This window comes from Physcomitrium patens, chromosome 8 (assembly GCF_059467195.1).
Source record: "Physcomitrium patens ecotype Gransden chromosome 8, ASM5946719v1, whole genome shotgun sequence".
Classification (NCBI taxonomy): Eukaryota; Viridiplantae; Streptophyta; class Bryopsida; order Funariales; family Funariaceae; genus Physcomitrium; species Physcomitrium patens.
In genome coordinates, this window is record NC_143417.1 from 757291 (window position 1) to 778818 (window position 21528).

General features: G+C 33.5%; 2 protein-coding genes across 6 annotated transcripts; both read left to right on the forward strand.

Annotated features, from left to right (window-relative positions):
• Window positions 1–3190: 3190 nt before the first annotated feature.
• Window positions 3191–4729, forward strand: LOC112286195 (uncharacterized). Its single transcript, XM_024527873.3, has one exon. The coding sequence runs from the start codon at window positions 3427–3429 to the stop codon at window positions 4480–4482; it is 1056 nt and encodes a 351-aa protein (XP_024383641.1). The 5' UTR covers window positions 3191–3426; the 3' UTR covers window positions 4483–4729.
• A 2746-nt stretch (window positions 4730–7475) lies between these two features.
• Window positions 7476–12606, forward strand: LOC112286141 (uncharacterized). Of its 5 annotated transcripts, XR_016504351.1 has the most exons (9): window positions 7996–8327; window positions 9242–9314; window positions 9543–9551; window positions 9754–9847; window positions 10100–10213; window positions 10437–10494; window positions 10786–11050; window positions 11907–12069; window positions 12327–12606. XR_016504351.1 is itself a non-coding variant. In XM_090252276.1 (7 exons), the coding sequence occupies exons 1-7, from the start codon at window positions 8295–8297 to the stop codon at window positions 11302–11304; spliced, it is 900 nt and encodes a 299-aa protein (XP_090108402.1). In that variant the 5' UTR covers window positions 7996–8294; the 3' UTR covers window positions 11305–11474. The 5 variants fall into 5 exon arrangements, 2 of the variants coding, with proteins under 2 accessions (XP_073391965.1, XP_090108402.1); XR_016504350.1 differs by lacking the exon at window positions 9543–9551 and having other exon boundaries at window positions 7505–8327; window positions 10786–11445; XR_016504352.1 differs by lacking the exon at window positions 9543–9551 and having other exon boundaries at window positions 7505–8327.
• Window positions 12607–21528: the final 8922 nt, after the last annotated feature.

The window sequence follows — 21528 nt, forward strand, 5'->3', positions numbered from 1 at the left end:
CTGCCGCTCCGTCACTGCCCTTTCCGCAATACCAACGACCATTCCCGCTGGTGGTAACCCTAGAAGCGCAAAATTCCTTTCCATTCGCGGACAAAGGAAGAGCACCAAATCGCACAGCGAAACTCACGCGGTGCGAGAGACGGAGCACGGAGGGCCTGGATGGGACGGGACGGGCGGGGACGGTAGGGAGGGCCCGGGAGCCAGGGACCAGGCTCAGGGATGGGTGTTTGGATGGTGGATGTATGACTTTCATTCATTAGCATCGGAATCTACCCTTATGAGGGTCCGTGGCAGGGTGTCGCCCTCGGAAATTGTCTCGAACTTTTAAACGCTGTGTGAACGGAATTTTCTTGACCAGTCGTGGTTTCCACCTGGCTGCAGCCGGCGCTACACAAAGCTTCTTGACTTCTGCTCCCTTGTTCGATTGTTATATATAGAAACTGGTGTAGAGGGTACCAGTGTCATGAATGAACTCAACACTTTAAAATGAACTTCCACTTTTTCTCCTCACGCATGCGAGGTGAGTTTTTTTTTTTTTTTTTTTTTTTTTTTTAATTCCTTTTCAACTCAAAACAGGGTAAACCCAATCCTTTGATAAAATGTTGTGATGAAAGAGTACATTTATTTATATCCTAACACCCTGAATTTCTGGCAATAATAAGAGCAAAAAAATATAAAATTAAAATAGATTTAACTATAATACTGAGTTACATTTTGCTTTTGTAATGTTGTCGACTATTAGGTCATATTGGGGAATTGTTTTAGTTCTAGATGATAAATTTATTTTTTAAAATTTTAAAACTTTTTCCGATCTAATACAACTATTATTTCTAAAAATATTTATTCTTGAAAAAAGGTTTATTGTTACAAAAAGGTCTTTTTGTAGTATCCATCTTTTAAGTTCTAGGTAAACTTGTATAATAAAAAATTAGCCTAAAGTCAGCTTTCCTTTACTAGCATGTAGTTCCAAAACTTATCTAAAATTGGCTCATGCTTATAAGACACATATTGAATACAATGAATATCAATATTTAAATTGGTATGGGTTTTCTAAATATTTACTACAATATCTTTGTACTAAATAAGCTAGATGAGCATTGTGTCTTTGAATACTTAAGGCTTAAGCTATACATTTTTCTAAGCTAATTAAAAATCAAAACAAATTGTTGTGTTTTGATTAGAGTAACTATTTTCTAATAGAAACGATTCTCATAAAAAAATTGAAAATATCTTTCAAGACTTTTATAAATAGTATTTTTACAAATAGAATTCTATAATTACTTATTCATATTCACATATCATATATAACTAAATATTTTGTATATAAATATGTACACCACACTATAATAGCTTTTAATTAAAAATATTCTATCACAACAATTACATGATTTAGATTTTCATGAAAATTTAGCATCTAATAATAGCTTTTATTATATAATTTTAGTATTCTTTGAAAAATAAGTATTTATCTCTATTTAAAGACTAATTATAGCACAAAATAAGATGTTACAAAAATGTTTAGATCTTATGGCATATTGATATATATTTATATATATATAGATATATATTTTTTTTAATACAAGGTTCTAATGTAAAAAGAAAAATACCATTTGTAGCTATTAATAAGAATCCAGAAACAAAAATTATGAGCTACAGAAAACAATTGTGACTACAAACTATATTATATATTATGGTGAATATTAAATCAATCTATCTAAAACTTAAATTGACCCACCAAGTGACTTAGAGGTTTAAAATTGCTCCAAAACTCTTCTTGCTTAGCCTCAACATCATTGTAATAGAAGATTATATGCCTAAGACCTAAGACATCCTCTTGTTAGTAAGGCACCCATATTTGTTACATGTTGTTCACATCAACCAAAATGAACCTTAGGTGTTTGAGCCTTAATTGATTGAGGTGCCATAGAAGTGGATTGATTTAAGATTAAGATGAGTCAATTTAATATTCTCCTATAATATATTCTATAATTTATAAATTAGATAGAATCTCTAAATTACTTTTAAGTAAGGTTATATATGCTGTTAAAAAATCAGAGATTTCTCACATGTTGGATACTAAATATCTGAAACTTGGATGAAAGTTAAGAATTATTTTGCACATATATTTTTTAAATAATAAATAATAAATAATATTTTTTATAAAAAAATTACATTTATTTGTACAATGGATAGAAATGACTAATTAAAAAAATATTGATTAATTAGCTTTACACAAAAAAAAAAAAAAAAACGATTGATTAATTGTCTTGAATAAAATAACTATATACATATTACTCAAAAAAGAAGTTATTATGTAATTAAATTAATATTTCTTTTATTTAGAAACACTTATTCTAAATTTTGAATATCATATAAAATTATATTATTATTTGCAGTAGTATGCAATTTTTTCTACTATGTAACATACCATATGCTAAGCAAATAAAAATAAATTTCATTACACAATATGTATTTTCAATGCTCAGAAGCTGTAATTTTAGTTTCTCAAAAATGTTCCACATGAAGAAAGCTTCTAGCTATTCATTTTTTTAGTATTTGACCAACAACATATATATATATATATATATATATATATAGACACACATTAAAGAAGTTCATATTCAAAAGCTGCACATTAAGCAATGGTTTAATGGTTAAGCAAACTCAATTTGATTTTTGGAGTTGCTAGAAACCATATTTTATGCAAGTTTTGGAAAACTCCACTAAAGATCACTTGCAAAAAGTCATGTATGAATTATTTTTAAAACATATGTCAAAGAGTGACTTTAGGCATATTGCTCGCAGTTACTATAGTTATTACATCATTTCCGTTCGAAATAATACCAAAGGGAAACAGAAATGGATGAACGTTTAATTCGAATTAGAATAGCAAAGTGAAACATTCATCCACGACTATGCACTAAAAACGGATGAACAGAGAACGGATGAAGGTGCGCACCATCTATAACGAGGATGAAGGTGCGCACCATCTATAACGAGGATGAATCAATTTAAAATAACCAGTTATGAAGATGTAGCTCTCTGTACATCCAAGTCGGATGAAGGAAGACAGTCCAATTAGGCTTGCTCGACTGGTATTGCCATTTGGATGAACGTGATAGTTCAGGATGAATGAACTGTGATATTTTACAATTCCTAGATTGGGCTTAAACCCTAAAACGAGGCGCCCTTGTGCCCCCGCTGGCCTACTTCCGCTGAAGGTATTGTCACCCGAATTCATCGTCGTGCAGTCTGCGATTTGTGTTTTTGATCCTCAGACGCAGCAGAATTTCTTACACGTTGAGATCAAAGTTTGTGTGGACAGTGAATAATACACTGTGAGGATAGTGTCGGGAGGTTCTTGTAGATTTTTTTGTTTGTGTTGTTTTTGAAGAGTTCGAAGTGAGTGAGAGTGGATTTGGAGAGATGGCAGTGATGGTGGATGCGGAGGGAGGTAGCGCGCCGCCAGCACCGCAGGGAATTGGGAAGGTGAACGCTGTGCTTGTAGAGAGGGCTGTGGACGCGCTGGTCAAGTGGTGCGCGGCGCAGAAGCAGAAGGAGAAAGCTCAGCTGCTCGAGGATGATCAGTTGTTGTATGTCGTCGTGGGGATGAAGAAGGTACCAGACAAAGGTAGAACTAACCCGTACGTTTTAGAGCTTCCGCATCCTCTGTACCAGCCAGATGGGAACCACGAGGTGTGCTTGATCATCAGCGACAGGGAGCATGCAAAGCAGAAGTTAGATAAGCAGATGGCGAAGGCGCGGATTGAGAAAGAGGGGTTGAAAATTTCGAAAGTCATCCCGCTGTCGAAATTAAAGACTGATTACTTCGCGCATGAGGCGAAGCGGAAGCTGTGCGGGTCGTACGACACATTTTTGGCAGATGATCGCATTTTAGGAGAGTTGCCGAAGCTACTTGGAAAGACTTTCTTCAAGAAGAAGAAACATCCTATTCCTGTGAATCTTACGCGAGCGCAGTGGACAGGCCAAATTTCGGCAGCTTTGAATTCGACCTACTTGTACATGAGCGGTGGTACTTGCAGCGCTGTCAAAGTTGCTAGGATGTCACAGGCTCGAGATGAAATCGTTCAGAACGTCAACGCAGTTATTGAAGGCATTGCTCAGCAGATTCCAAAGAAGTGGGCCAACGTCCGATCATTTTTTCTGAAGACATTGGACTCTGTCTCACTTCCACTGTATCAGTCTCTTCCTGACATGCCACTGAAGATTGAATTACCAGGACTGTCGCAACCGGAAGACAAGAAAAGTTTGAAATTTTCAAAGAAGGATAAGAAGATGAAAGCCAAGCCAGTCGAAGATGACAAGGTGGATGCAGATATGTCATTGGACAATGACGCCGAGGATAAAATGGATGTGATTGAGGAGGCTGCAGTAGCTGAAAAACCAAAGAAGAGGAAGCAGAGTGCTGTGGGGGGCAAGCGGAAAGTGCCCCGGAAGGCAGCGGTCGTAACGGGAGCTTAGTATCGTTCTTCCGGTCTCCAACTTTCACAATTTTGACTTGTATCAATCAGGAAAGAAAAAAATCAAATCCTGAAATCTCGCTATTGCGTCAGTTTGTTATTTCCAGTCGTAGCAATGTAGTTTGCTGTGACCAATTTTCTATTCCTACTAGGTTCTAATAGAGGTTAGAAGTCTCTGCGTTGCAAGGAGCTGCTGTAACTATACAAGATATAATTTCGTATTGCATTTGCAACCTACATTGACATGATGTGGTCTCGAAATCTGTGAATGTTGTGTGGTATTTTTTTCTTCAGGAATATGTTTCCCACTTTGAATGTCGAACTGCTCCGAATTGTCCGACCAGGAATTTGCGGTAGGCTCGGTCATTGGGAACTATGACAAGCTTATGTAACCCCAGAATGCTTTGCTTCCAAAATCATACATTGTGGACTAAATTCGTGATTTTCGGACGAGGTCCTGATGTTTCTACAGAAAGGAGCTCACTTAGCTCTTTTTTGATGGTCTTTTGATGTTTCTACAGGAAGGAGCTCACATAGCTCTTTTCTGATATTGTTTGGAATGTTGCCCCTATATGCACATATGACTATACTTATGTGCTATGCTGTCGAACTCCATCGAAGCTGTAATGTGTGATGATAATGGGAACCATTGGCTGCTTGCAGTTGCTGAAGGTTAAGGGAGGGAATTAATTTACTGCTATGGATGTTTTGCTCCTCCCTTCTTTGCAAAAGAGATTATCTACAAATAAAAAATTGTTGATTAATTAACTGTACATTTAGAGGAGGTTTTGCTACGATTATCTCACGAAATAAAAGTTTTTGTGCTTAAATCACCTTTAGTTTTGATAAATGGTGTGTACAACTCGATTATAGCTTCATTTGTTACTGGAAATTTTTGGTGTAATTTGATTAAATATGCACAATTTGGTTGTGATTTGGTTGTAATTTGTATACTCTAGTAAATGAATCCTTGTAGTTTTATTAGCAAACTTGATGTTTTATTATTTTGAAATACAAAATAAATTGTCTGATCATAATTATATCATTGTGATATCGGAACGGAAAGACATGAATAAAAAAACCAATTTAGTAATAGGATGTAGATTAATGTAAGATTCTAGACAATTTTACATTTATAAATAAGTACTTGAAAATAGTTTCACCGTTTAAAGCAACAATGTATTTATATTTATATTTATAAAATATTTATAATTGGTAATGTGACATTTTTATATATTAATACAGAATATATCAATGGATTTAAATGAGGTACCATACAAAAGATTGGATGTTAATGATAGAACAATTGTTAAATTTTGGTTGAAATTTAGTAATTTAATTATATAGTCATAGTAGAATTGGATGGTGTACCAAAAAATGGATTGTTTTCGAAATCCTATATTAGTTTGATGGTATGAGCTATGTTGTTGTAATTTCATAGATAATAGAATAAAGAATATACTATATACTCCGAGCTAAAACATATTGATAAAACATATAATTAAAGTAAGTTAAGAAATAAACAATGTGTAGATGAATAATCATGTTAGTGCATTTTCTCAACAATACCATCTAAAAGGATATTAAGATCATAGTTATACGTTTAAACATTAAGATATTTTGTAGAAATATATTCATTGATTAATTGATATATACAAAGATACTCAACTTATTTTTTTATATATTTAAAAAATACAAAAGAAATAATCAAGTATGCATATAAAGTTTTTTCTTATGTAGAAATATTGTAACAAATAATGAACTAAAAAGAAGCACACTAACATTTTGATTTTTTTCCAAATAAAAAAAAACAATTCTGTTCTAATTTTAACTTGTAATATTTATTCTAACAAGTTGTTCCACAAGTAGATATTATTACTTACACAATTAATGTTTTACAAATATAAGAAATTAGAAACGCAAGCACACAAAATATGAATGAAAAGAAAAATATGATTAATGAAGGATGTGAAGAATAAGGCACCCTTACCCTATCACCGCCCATCACTCACCCGTAACCTCCACAATGGGAGATAAGGGGTTGGTGATGGGCCCCAGCCCAAACCAAGCGCAGGGGTCCTATTACCGCTTCAGAGCTGGCCCGAACCAGGCGTGATGATAGGACCCACAACATGCCTATTAACGACCTGTGCCATTGTGGGATAGAGTAGCAAATCGACAAATATAAACAGGAAACGTGCCCAGATTTATAATATAGAAGAAAACGAAGGAAACAGGATCCTAAAGAAATTGGGTTGATTAGTATTCATTAATTACTATTTATTTGCATTCCATTAAATTTTGGAAACAAATATTAAACCGTAAATGTTAAAACATATGATGCAAAAAGTGGCCCTGATGGACGAACGTTGGACTCGCTCGAAGCCCTTTTGTTTATTTGTTCGTTCGTTCGTTCGTTCAAAACCGGAGTAGGGTTGTCTCTACTGGGCTCTTGATCAGCGTCGACACTTTGCTCGGAGGGTCGAAAATTCAATTCCATCGCCACCACTTCCACTTTGTTCCTTCAAACTCAGTCTCTGCGTGGACGTGGATATCGCGGGGCGTTGGAGACAGACAGAACATCAGTTTGAAGTGAAAAACAAACAGTATTCTCCACTTCAACCGTGTCACACAGCAATCCTGTTGAAGCATTCACAGTCTAAGTTTCCTCAAGCGGCAAAAGCTCGGAGATGTCTCCGCGGAATCGCCTTCCGATCGCAAAGGGAATGTCTGCGAGAGGTGAGTTGGGTTGAGTGGAAGGGGAAAAGAGTTGAGATTCGGTGACGTGAGCGGAGACAACAGAGAGTTGAGAGTATAATGTAAAAAAAAAAACGGATAGAGAGCAAGTCAGTGTAGGTAGGTTGCTAAAACGGGGGCGGAGAGGACCGGCTGGTCCGGGACCATGACCGGATTTTCCAGGTTTCTCGGTTGCCTCGTTGCGCGGCTCTTTCTTCACGCCAGCGAGCACCGCGCAGGAGGAGGTGAAGCTCTCGCCATAGCCCATTTCTACCCCACTTCGGCACCCCGTCCCGCATTCTTTCGTTCTCTTCTCTCTTCGCTTGCATTCTCACCATTTCCGTCGCCTCGTTCTCTCTCCAACGAGCTCCTTAAGTTGTTTTTATTTCTGGTTTTTAGCCCCCCTTTTTTTTTTTTTTTTTTTTTTTTTGGAGTCTATTCTGGAACCAGGAGTATTAACTTTGGAGGTTGGGGAAGCTTGGTTTTTTCATTTTCGTTGCATTTGTATGCGTTTCTGGAGTTAACAGATGTCTTTAAAGAGCCTCCATGGGTGTGCACTGCCCGCGGAATTGTTAGTTCCATCGGAGGTCTTGAACTGGGGTGCCTGAATCGGGGGGTTTCTTTTCTTTGTAGATGTATGCATTGGCATTTCTGCATCTGCAGTGCTTCGTGGTCTTCTCAACAAGTTCCTGTGTGGCGTTATTCTTTTGCTGGAGTTTTTCGTCTGGTGTGGGTCTCCGTGGAATTGTTAAGGCTTGATTGGTTGCTCTCTCCCGAGGGCGAGGTTTGGCTTTTGGACTCGCGAACTAAATATGCTGAAAGGGAGATTGAAGAAGTACAGGGTCGATTTTTTCCATGCAACGAACAGGTTCGGCACAATCAGGGCATAGGTGAACACAGTGCACGCAAGGCGTGCAATTCTTGGAAAGATTTGAAAAAAAAAAAAAAAAATCTATGGCTATGGCGAGTTTACTCTATACGAGCGGATCCTAGGATACTTATTTCAGTGCGCACGAGACCAAGTGCCGACACACTTCAACAGCAGAGGAAGTGGCAGCGCCGCCATCAGTTGCAAAGATGAAGAAGAAGCTGGACACACGCTTCCCGGCTGTAAGTGCTCAAACCCTAGTTCTGTGTATTAAATGTTTTTGTTATGTCAGAGTAACATATTCTGGGAAGCTTAGAAGGGAAAGTGGCAGTGCACTTATGTTGCGGTTTAGGCCAAGTAGGGACCCAAAAAGACGGAAAGACCTGGTGATGTGATCCTAACGTCATGGACACCATGAATAGAGCTTTATTGGGATTGCTATGTCACAAGTTCCGTACTAAATGACACTGGCGTTCAGAAATCGTTGAAGGAGCGAGTTCTTTTTCTTCTCTCTCTCGGTCACACTGGCTAAGACGGCCCAATAGCTTGGTTCCCGTGTTGAAGAACGTCTTCTTCATGATTTTAGTTCAAAGATATCGCTTGTGGAGTGAAGAAACTGTTTGTGAACGAATGGAATAATCAGTGAGCGACTTTATCATTGTAACATTTTGAAGAAGCACTAGACGGAAGAAAACAAATAAGTTCATTGACGGGTGCACATTGAGACACGAGATGGTTCAAATCGATTTTTAATATGTTTTGGAATGTGGTTTAGAGCTAGACAGGAGCAACGAGTTGAAGATGTAGCAGTAGAGGGAGTGTATGTTGAAAGACTAGGAGAGAAGCCGATCATATTTGGTGATGTAGTACCTAATCGGGGTTTGTGAAGAGAATACTTGTTATTGTGCTCGTGTTGCTTTCTCTCTTCAAGTGTTACCTCATGCATATGGCATTAACTAATTTTTGGGACTTGCCCAATCACTTTGTGATATGGGCATACCCTTTTAATTCCAAGAATCCTGATATTTTACACAATATGTGCGTAGTTGCCTTCTTACCTTTAGCATTGAACTTCAAGTAAACCATTTTCTTAAGCTCCTGATGAAGGTATTGTTACTTTGCTAGTACTGAACTCGCTTTTCTCTCTTCGGCACAGGCTCGAATAAAGAAGATAATGCAAGCCGATGAAGAAGTGGGGAAGATCGCTATGGCGACACCGGTGTTGATCTGTACGTCCTCTAAGCCTTGTGTCTATTTATGGATTTTACCTCGCCTTCTTCACGATGGTTACTCTGGAATGACTTCTGGTCCTTATTAGTACGTACAGCAGAATGCTTGAAATTTGTCGGGCGTGCTACTGCTATATTGCTACGTTTAAGGCGTACTACAACCTTATGAGCAATTTGGCAATTTGTGGTATGTATTCATCGTGGGGAGCTGATGGAGTCAGTGGGCAGTGGTGGCAGGTAGTCACTGCTGTACATTATGTTTCCAGCCTTCATGTACGGTCCAAGACTTTGTGACTTACAAGTCATAAGGTCAAGACTGCACTCAAAGTTCTTGTGCCTGTACGGGTTGTGCGCAGCTAATGCAACAGCGTTAAGCTTGTAAACCAGTCCTCAGTTTATTCTTTCGTGCATTTATATATGGTGTTTTTGTTTATTGCAGCCAAAGCTTTGGAGCTCTTTCTCCAGAACCTGTGTGACAAAACTTACGAAATAACCCTCCGAAGGGGTGCAAAGACCATGAATTCTTTCCATTTGTAAGTGACATCGCAAATGTCTTCGGTTGCAAGGGGGTTTGTTGAGATTCTGTTATGACCTCGTTAAAGACAGAATTTGTTCGCCTATTGCTTCGCTACTATGTGATGTGCAAATCGGTCACTAAACTTTTTTACAGAGATGTAATGGTACTTTCTTTGCTGTGAAAATCTATCATTGTTTCTTTTGAACCTGTGCTCTTTTGAGCTACTACAGTACTTCGCTTTCTGATTTTTAACTCGTGCTTGTTACAGGAAGCAGTGTGTACAGACAAACAGTGTGTTCGATTTTTTACAAGAAATTGTTTCAAAGGTTCCAGATTTAGGTACAGAGACGACCTGCGATGAAAGGAATGGTGGAAAGAGGAGGTGGGTGTTTTTGAAGTTCAATATGTACTTGCGCATTCGAATCGTGGACTTTTGTGAAAATTTTGCATTCTTTCTTTGGTATCTGCACCTTGTAGGAACATATTTGTACCTGGAATTCCAATATGTAACAGTAGCTAGTTTTTTATGTATGTCACAAACAAGTACGACCTGATTCATATTTGATGCCATATAATAATTTTCGTGAGCTGATTTTTGTCTGCAGAAAGCAATCAGATGGGGATGATAGTGATGAAGAGGAGGTAGTGAAACGACCGAAGTCGGTATGCGTTTTACTCTTCATCATTCGTTTTTTTATTCCCTTCTTTCTTTTCTTTTCTCCAGGACATATATTCTAGGGCCCTTAAGCTTCATTTACTTGGTGGCGCTACCGAACTTTGTCCAGTAATTGGATTGGAAAGTTTCTCTAGCCCCAATTATGTCGGTGGTTGGCGCTAGCAATCTGATAGAAATGGCATGTTAATATGAGTGAAGGGTGTTTGGAAAGTTGTGCTTGCTGTCTACAACCTGCATGCACAACTTGGAGATGTTTACAATTTGACCTTTGTTTGCAGGAGGAGCAGTCAGCATCAGGTAGAGGTCGGGGCCGAGGGCGGGGTAGAGGCCGAGGCCGAGGTCGAGGTAGAGGGTCTAATGGAACTCCGAGCACACGCACTATCGGGGTCGAGAAGGCAGAAGATTCTGACGATGCTGAGATGGATACATATTCACCATCTCCTGATCGCGCAAATATTATTTTAGACCCTATAGTTCATAAAGCGATACCCAAACCGGAGGAGGCAGTTAGCGCAAATCCGAGTCCAACTTCGTCTGGTCCGAGTAAGAGTCCAAAAGTACTTGATTTTGATTTAAATATGGATTTAGATGAGAATGGCGAAATACCTGCTGGGGCTGATGAAGCGACTGCTAAGGAGGAGGAAATAGAGCTTGACGGTCCTTCTAATGTACCGACACAGGATTTGGATGTAGATAGTGAGCATGTCTTAGGGTGTACTTTACATTTACAAAGGAGCGAACTCTGCCCCTCCGTGCATTCCGATGAGGACGACTATGATTGTGAAGACGATGGTTAGTTAGATGATTCGATCCACCTGCTTGCCGTTCTCTTGAGACTGCCATGTGTGATTCTCGTGGCTGCTGCTTATTGGCTGCACTAACTGCTTGTATCGAAACTCTCGGGGCTGATTCATCCCCTGCGGCCGCATTTTACAAATGTAAATACGAACTCTTCTTCCTTGCATAAGCCTTTGTTTCTGCTTCTAATTAGGAGAAAAGAATTCTCATATCTCTGATTCGATCTATGAGACCGTCGATATGAGAAGAACAGATTCCATGGTGTGATTGAGGACTTCTCTATTGCTTTAAGACTGTCATTCCAGCCTTTGATTACAATCGCCTACTTTGTGATGCGACCAGAGCTCAACAAGTTTCTCCATCAGGGCCTTGTCGTTAGAAACTGTACACAGTTACGCATTCGGATAGCTATGATGACAATCAGCGCAGTGGCTATCTAGAAAGTTTTCAGAGTTGCACTGCGGAATCATTAGTGGAGGAAGCTCTTGGACGGACATTCAATCATGTTACTGACGCAAAATGTTTATTCTAATGCATAGTTTGTATGTAGATATTCGAACACTTGTAACAAGTTTTTTTTACGAGAAAGTGTTACATGCAGGGTGTTGATAAGTCCAATTTGCCGAGCATCTTCCCTCGGGGACTTCACGAACAAAAAGTCTTGTAGCGATGAAGACGGATTGCCAACAAGACTAATACAGGAGATGCGAGGCAGCTCAGTCTAACTTAATTCTTCCATTGGGTTTCGCAATCGTCATCGTCAGGTATTTATATATACCTAACTCTGAGTTCAAACGCAATACTAGCACTCGTTGAAAGGTTTACAGCTTGCTTTTCAGATTGATCTTTCTAACCTAGTATGTAAGTGACCTTTCATTAAATCATGAGATAATCTTGCTGCCGGCACTTGTCCTCGCTCCATTTACCAGTTGTCTCTTGCGAGTGTCCGTTGTTCACCGCTTGGGCTGCCCAGTGACAAATGTGTTGTCTGTGATGCTTTGAAACTGGAATGGATGCCAAGTGTGCAAGTTACATTGGCGTAGAAGAGGATGAGGAGATAAGTACAATAATATACAGCCTGAAGTGATGGGAGGTTGGTTAGCTTCCTGGTTTTTGGGTCTCATGTAGCAACCCACATGAGTTGCAGTCCTCTACTCATATAATGTGTCATTTGAACTATGACCATTTGCTCAGGTGCTGTCCTGGGCTGTAGATTGATACATCAAGAAGTCAAAATAGAAACAGAAAACTGTATTATTTCACCAAAACTAGGCTGTATTGTACTGGTTTTTTTCTTTTTTTCTTCTCTATTTTATGCATGACGTACAGTTCGAAAATCCGAAGAGGTTTTAGTTGTATACCAAAAAAAACAAAAAACAAACAAAAAACAAACAAAAACAACAAAAGTGGAATGTAGCTGCTACAGATGAAAGATTCGACACATATTGAAGCATGTTTTACAACTTTAGGATACATCGGAACCTTTTAGACAGAATGTTGGGTGGCTTTCAACAATCGTTCACCTACCTGACTTTGTGACAATCCCTCTCAGACCACCAGTAGCACCCGCCCTGGTTTTCCCGCCCTGGTTTTCCCGCCCTGGTTTTCCCGTCTCCTTTCCGAGCAAAGCATTCCTTATGGATATGGTTCGTTGATTCCTTCCACTCGACCCTTTCCTTCATCAACATTCCGGTGACGTCCGTGTTGCCATACAGCTTACATACGTAGCAGGAATGGTCCACATTTGTGCCGTGAACCAAAGCATCGTTGGAATCTTTGACTGGGTGCCGGCGAGGCCGAGACGCAGTCGTGCCTTGTCAGAATGGGTGCGAGCTCTGAGGGGACCGTGGCGCTCCATTTCCTCCGATGCAAAAGGACCGAACCCATCTTGACAATCACACGGGCTCTGTGGACCAGAAATTGCTGGTTTCTCCTCCCATTCGCCGTATCAGAGGATTTCACGAGGAGTTTCTGTCGCTGCTCTCCATTGTCGCTTCATCCTTTCTTTTCTGCTATTCTTCGTCTCCCTCAGATCGAGGTTTTCCTGATCTTTTCTTTGGTTCTCAGTCATTACAGAAAGACAGTCCACCCATGAAAACTGTTTATAGAATGTTACAAGGAAGATGAGAGTGCGTTTGTGAAATAGTTGGAGAATATGTATATATATACATACTGGCTGAACCCGTGCTGTTGTCATGGAATCTCAGGAATTTGAAATTCGAGACTAGCTCCAATATCCAGTACCAACCCTCATTGCACTCCAAGTCCCATTCTACAGGGACACTGGGCTCACTCCAAAGAACCGCATAAACTTGAGCAAATCTGATCGTCCAAAGCCCTTGCAGATCCTAACCTTGAAAGAGGCTAAGCATAAATTATCTACTCAATAAAAGCATTTTGTGTTGCATTCTCCAGTGCAATATTCGTGAGCCTTGCTGAATGGTTTAGTTGGAGGAAAGAATGACTTGAGAGCATTATTCCTATTTGGCTTTGATGAAAAGAAGAACACAACATTCAGCAAAGCCAAGTATTTAATCAACAATAGCTTTGATTCATCAGAGATGAAATTCAATTTGTTCTTGGCAAATCTGCATCATGCAATACCACATATTTCGGAATGGACTTCACATACAAAACATTGCATCCATAAATAAATAAAATAAAATAAAAATTAAACTATATCAAACATATTAAGATGTATGCATCCTCTTCAAAAACATTTATTTTTTGGATATTGTATTTAAAAAAATATTGAAAAAATAAACTATCCATTTGATAAAAAATAATAAAGAAGATGATGATTACCACATTCTATGTGTCCACCCCAAAGTATGGACATGTGAAAAAATCCACTCAAGAAAAAGACAATTTATTGGATTCATGAATAAAAGCCTTGATTTGAGATTGGCGTTTTAAGAAATAAAGTTGAGAGCTACTTTTACTACTCAAAAAGCTGAAAGCTAGTTTGTTTACAAAAATTGGATCAATGTCCTTGGATTATTGCAAATTAGACACAAAATTTCTAGAGCAAGGCCCTTTGTTAGGATGCATGCTTCCCAACCTTGTTGCTTGGTAAGGATTAACAATTGTTGCTTCACTATATGTTAATTAACAATTATTACTTTTGGTAAAGTCAATATGAATATGCAAGAATATAACACTCTACTTAATTTTGAAGCTTATTGAGTTGCAAATTGAAATGCAACGTGATTTGTCAACATTGATATATATTCTGAAACATTGAAAGAAAAGCAAAAAAATACAAAACCACTTCACACCTTCTCTTCAACGTTACTTGCAAAAAAATAAACAACTAATCAAATGCAGATCTAAGCGTCATCTAGCAACACCCCCGAAGTTAATCCCCTTATACTTACAATACTTAGAACAATAATAAAAGTAAAGAAAATAGACTTCATGCTGTAAACATAAGTAGTTTTAGGATACAAAATAAGGAAAGAAGAGAAAAGAAGAGGTGCATGTCAAGCAATGTTGTACCTGAATTTATAGTGATATAACTTCTAAATCAAATCCATTTCACAAAATCCAACACAAACTTGAATAAACTATATTTTCACATAATAGAGTAAACTAAGATCACAAAATAATCCAAGCTACTTGTTTTTGCCATGATAGCCACATAATCTTGCCTTGTCCAATTACATTTGAATTAATTTTGATTAATTTTTATATATATATATATATATATATATATATATATATTTCTTTAGAAAAAATTCAAGATTATTTTTTAACAAAGTGTTGTTTGATTTTTGTCATTTTTGTCTTTTTTTGTCTTTTTTTTTTTTTTTTTTTTTTTTTTTGTTTTGTTGTTGTTGTTGTTATATTAAAATTGCTACTATTTGGAATTGTGTGTTGATTGCTTTTAAAGTATTAATAGAAGGGTAAGTGTCATGTGTCAAAAACAAGGTCCAATCTGCTGAAATAGAATTAAGCCATGTATGGTCTAGATGTAATTTTCTCCCAACTATTTTTTTTGTTTGAATGCTTCTTTTGGAAGTATTTGATGCAAGTGATGATATTTGAATATGGCTCAAAGCAATGAAATTATACAAATTTATGTTTTTAAATATTTTTTTGTTTCCATAGTTTTGGTGGCTTGATAGATGGATGAAATTCTTAAATAATGCTTAAAGCTTAATGAACATGTCAATTTTTATACTCATTTAATTTTTTGTTTGTTTTTTTTTTCAATGTATCACTAAGAAGTTCACAAATCAGATTAATCTGAATCTATTGAATTCTGCATGTCTTTGAAATACATGAATTTTAGATCCTTTTTGTTATCTTAAAAAAAATTCTATAGTCTTTTTTATTTATTTCTTTTATTTCTTTTTTTATTTATTTCTTTTATTTCTTTTTTATTTAGTGGACATTAGTATAATAGAATTCAACAAGAAATTTTGCAATTTATAACTATGTTTAGGAATACATGTACATATAATTAAGTTGTGTCACTAATTTGGTGCATCCACATATTAAGATTTGAAAAATTGAAGAAAAATTAATATTTTTTAATTTTTAAATAAGAAAAAATAATGTTGTATATATATTCTTTAATTTCACGTCAATTGTTTATGTCCTTGTAACTTGTCTCCCAACAAAGTAAATCCTATCTTTCCTTGCATCGAAACACACACACACACAAACACAATATTTCACTGATTAGTAACTTCACTTTGATTTACAACTGAAACCATGTCAGATATGGGCTTTGTTGCCACTTTCGTAGTACCGACACCCACAGCATCGAAGCCACGAAAACAGTGCCACCGCTCACCATCTCTGCTCCAAAAGTCCAACATCATCATCAACAAACACAGGTTTCGATTCAGAAGTTGTGAACTAGTGACACGGAAGAGTCATCTTGTTGCGGATGTGAAACGATTCTTAAAATTGAATCCTGAGCTGCTCTCGCCAACATCCGGCACATCGATATCAGTCGAGCAAACAGCGGAACCCAGTGCTCAGTTTCTCAGTTAGCGCGCTGCAGATCAGATCGCAATTCGCCCCTGTGCATTCTCAAGCTTCGTGCCAGTGTTTGCTCCTATTCATTCATTCATTCATTCATTTATTGGTTTGTTTATTTATTTTTCTTTCTTATTCTCAAGTTTGACTCTGGTGGGCCGTCTTGACCGAGGTCGACCTTGATTCCTGGAGAGTGTTAGAGGTGTTGGAACTTGTTGTATATTCTTGCGTAAGTTGGAGAGTTCATCACACACATTATATATATATATATATATATATATATATATAAATATATATCCATATATCAAAACAAAAAAATGTATACAATGTTCTCTGTTAATAATCATAAAACATGGCACATTGAAGGTCGAATAGAAATCATCCTTGTAAGGACCTCATTATATAATCTCATTGTTATTGTCTTAGAAGACACATGGTTTTGCCCAATAATATATAGCCACAATTACATATAGCCTCAAGGCTTTATGGGCCACATGGCCCCTTTTGTCAATTAACCAAAATTAATCAAGATTAATTAATCATTAGAAGTTAGAAGTTATTAATTATACATCATAAAATAGAGTTAGTTCCCAAAATTTTGATTATTTAATGGAGGTTATTAGTTTTTGAAGGATTGGCTTTTGGAGAGAACATTACTTGTAATCAATTTATTAATTCAAATAGAATATTGCTAATACCACCATAATATTTGCTATGGCCACCACAATGTTCCATCTACCATATTCCATCTTTTTTCAATATCTTTCAAATCATTTGATTGAACTCAAATTTTAATTGGAATTTTTACAATACTTAGAAATATACATTTTTTTATTTCTAAAAAAATATAGAAAATTGCAATATTTTTCTTATTTTATGCTACAAAAAATTTAATTTTTATAAATAATAAGATTAGAATACATATATTTTCTTGATATTTATTTTAATTTTTAAAATATTACTAAATTTTTTTATAGAGATATAAATCCATTTAAAATACAAGACTTTATAATTATTATTTTTTGAATTACTAGGTATGCATTGATATATAAACATATAATATAATTACTATTAATATTTATTTAAAATAATATAGAGTATCAATAAATTTTAATATCATTTTTTATTTAAAAATATATAGATTTTTATTTTATTTCTAATAAAAATAAAATTAGCATAAATATTTTTAATATGATTAAAAAAAGTAAGAATTAAAATTATAGATATAAAATTGATAGAAAGATATGAAAAATAATCCAATTTTTTAAAAATTCAAATGATTTTAGATTATAGTTAGAGTAAGATCTAATTCTATTTAGGAAAATTTTATATTTTATATTTTTATAAATAACTCTAAATTATTGAAATATGAATTTATACAAAATTCTAAATAATACCACACTTACTTGTTAAATAAATAAAATAGATAGTCTTATAGCAAGACTAAAATATAAACAAGACTCATGATAGCCTCACTATTATCTTTATATACACTAGCTACCAAAAATGCTTTGTAGAAGCCTTTCTACAAAGCATTCAAGGGCCACAAGGCTTACAGCCTAAGCATTTATTTGTAGATTGCTTTAAATCAACTTTCTAAAAAACTCATAGAAAAACCTATTTTAGCCATGTGGTATATCTTTGGAAATGTAAAGATCTAAAATGTATCTAAAAAATCTCCTCAAAGTTTCTTAAAGAATATTCTATCTATCTAACATGTTCTATCTACTTCTACTTCTATAATAATTGGTTTAGAATTGAATTATATTTTATAAGAATGTAGAATAGATATTTTAGAAATTAAAAGATTAATAGTAGTAGTAAAATACTCAAAAATAGATATTTTAGAAATTTAGGTACCTTCATTCTAATCAATTGATATAATGGTTCTTCTTTATATTATATTGACATTGAGTAATTGCTTTAAATAATTTTAAATGGTTTTTAATCCTAGATACTAATTTATATGTGATAAGGTTAATAAATTAAATAAATTATTTATAATAACATATAAAAGTAGGAGATTTTTTATTTTATATTTAATGCTATTAATATTAAGCAATTTAAAATATAGATACTAAAGAGTAGTAAGTATACATGATATAAAATTGATTTTACTTTAATGTGATAGGGTGCAAAACAACTTATGGCTCTAAATCCTTTTGCTCTAAAAATCAATAGTTACATTCTTAATCAAATCGATTTAAATTTATTTTAATTTAAATTTACTTGAGCTATGTACTTGGTTCTATTTTTTTTATAAAAAGAAATAGAATAACTCTTTTTCCTCTTTTATCTTCATTCAACTGAGGTCTTAATTTCTAATCATCATTACAACTTATATGTTTAAGGTTTTTGCTGATTGTTTTTAACATCATTTTTTTTCTTCTATAGCAATAATTCCTTCTTTTCTCTTGTAATTAATCCATCTAACGATGTGAGTAGAAGTTGTAATTATTCATATTTTTTTATTTAAGAAAAATTTGTATAAGTATAGAAATAGGCCCAAATTTGATATTTTATTTGTTAAAATTGGAAATTATTTAGTATAATTTTCAGTTAAATTTATAATTAATAAAAATAGAAATTTATATAAAAAAATCAGTATAATTATCAGTTAAATTTATCATTAATTAAATAATTGTCAGTTAAAATATTCTCAAGAAGATGTAAAGTGATTTTTTATTAATGATAAATTTCTATTGAGCTTAAATAAAATATATATCTCCAAATATAGTGACAAATATATTATTTTAATTAATTTAATAAATACAAATTTTAATAATGTAGCTTGTTCTTTTATCAAGTTTTATTATAAAAATTTGTATAATTTTTGATGGTATAAAGTCTTAACCTAAAAATATAATCTCAATATCCATTAAAGTATTTTTCAAATTCTTAAAGATATTTTTTTATTTAATGACTTTTAAAAAATAATAGTTCATTGATTCTAAAATTCTCTTGTACTAACTTGAAGTTTGTTATTGTAATTTAAGCCATGTTTTTGTTAAATTAGTTAAACATCATGCTTGATTTTATGGTCTATGATCTACCTATATCCACATTTGATGAAAATAATCCATACACTTTATAGCCAATATTTACACAAAGTATAGTATCTAGATAGACAGTGTATTAGTTATTACAAGAATCCAAGGAAACTAAGTGCAAAGCAAACAAAATTATATTTGAGCACAAAAAAGTTCAATACCACTCAAATGAATTGAACAAAGACTAGCATTTTTAGAAAGATTTTTAAGTTTCTTTTGGATTCATATGATGTATTAATAATAATTATAAATATTTCCTCATTTCAAAAAAAATAAAAATATATAGTGTTTTAAAAAGGAGATTTTATCTATGCAAAATATTTCTTATTGCTTCTACATATTTCTATAAATTTAAGTAATTTAGATAGTTCATTATCATTTTAATAATTAATTTTTTTAAAGATAAATTCTATAAAAATTACTAAAAATAACTCTTAATTTATAAATTGATAAAATCTAATATGTATATATACATATATATATATATATATATATATATATATGTATAATAGATGATATTTACTACGAATTCTAAAAAATATTTAAGAATATATTTGATACTAAAAAAATAATTGATAAGTTTTTCAAACTGTTGTTTATGTCTAATATCTCTAAAAAAAAATTTATGAAATTTTGATAAGATAAAACTTATAGTTGTGAAAATCCAAATAATTCATTAACTAATTTCAATATTATTATTTTGGAAACAAATTTGTTGTCTATTAAATTATTATATCAATTAAAAAAATAAAAAAGTTATAATTTGTTTTAAGAAACATTTTATTAATAACTTTGAAATGGATTATATTTTTATATAATTAAGAATAAATATCTTATTAAAAAAATAATTTTTTTTTGATCAATTTATAAGACATTTGTGTGGCTTTCATATATATTTAAAATATTTTTGAATTTTTATGTAAAATAAATTAATAGTTTTTTAAATCTAAGATTTCTTGTATTAAATTCTTTATGAATACCTATTCTTTTGATATTTTAAATATTCAATTAGCTAAAAGAAAATGTAAAAAAATAAGATGAATCTTTATTGATATATGTAATTACAAACAATATGAAATTATGTTAACCTAATTATGAATAAAAATTGGTTAAATTCCTTGATAATCAATCATATTATTAGATCATTTTTTTATTAATTATAAAAGATGGCCATATTTCATTGTTAATTTAAAAGATATATCTATGTAGGTCTTTTTATATTCTTGAAATCTTTTTAATTGAATTACTTATATTATATAATTAATCATTAAAAATAAATTTTAAAACTTATGAAAATTAATAAGTTAGTAATTAGAATTAACACATGCTACCAATTATTAGGTAATATTATCAATAAGGTTAAATTTGAATATTAAATAATATTAATCCATGTCAAAGATGTAAGATTTTTTAATTAATTTGGCAATGAGAATAAACTTTAACATCCATGCATAAAAAGTCTTGCCAAAGATGTTAGGCTTCCAAATTCTTTTAGCAATAATATCAAATTTGATTATCTTGGAATATTAAATTTTGTTAAAGATGGAAGACTTTCTAATTCATTTGATAATGACATAAGATTCAAAAATCAATCTATATCAAGCTTTGTCAAAGATATAAGATTTTTTTAATTTTTTCTAATAATTATGTCAAATCCAAACAACCCGCTAGATTAAATGATGTCAAAGATGTACAATTCTGCACTTCTTTTGGTAATTATGTCAACCTTGAGCAACAACTTCTATCACTTTTTTTTTCAAAGAAGTGAACTTTTTTAATATTCCAATTAAATTATCAATCTACAATATTTTCTTAAATTTAGTTTTTCAAAGAGATTAGACAATATATTGTTTTCAATACAATTTTAATGTTTAAACGTCCTTGCATATTTAATTCCAATAATATAGTATATCTAAATCTTAAATCTAAAAATTCAAGAAAGTAAGATTCTCTTATAAGGAAGATCTTGCCAAACTAGTCATTGTAAGACATTGGCTAACTTATGCTAATAGTAGATACAAGTAAACAAGATCAACCTTAAAAATAGTTCTTTTACATATATTTTGTTTATTGTCACATAATTTATCCTTTTACTTTCTTTTGATTGTACCAAAAAAATTATTGACACAACTATAGTGCTATCAAACTACATGATGTAGGCCATAGCTAAATAAGAATCTAGAT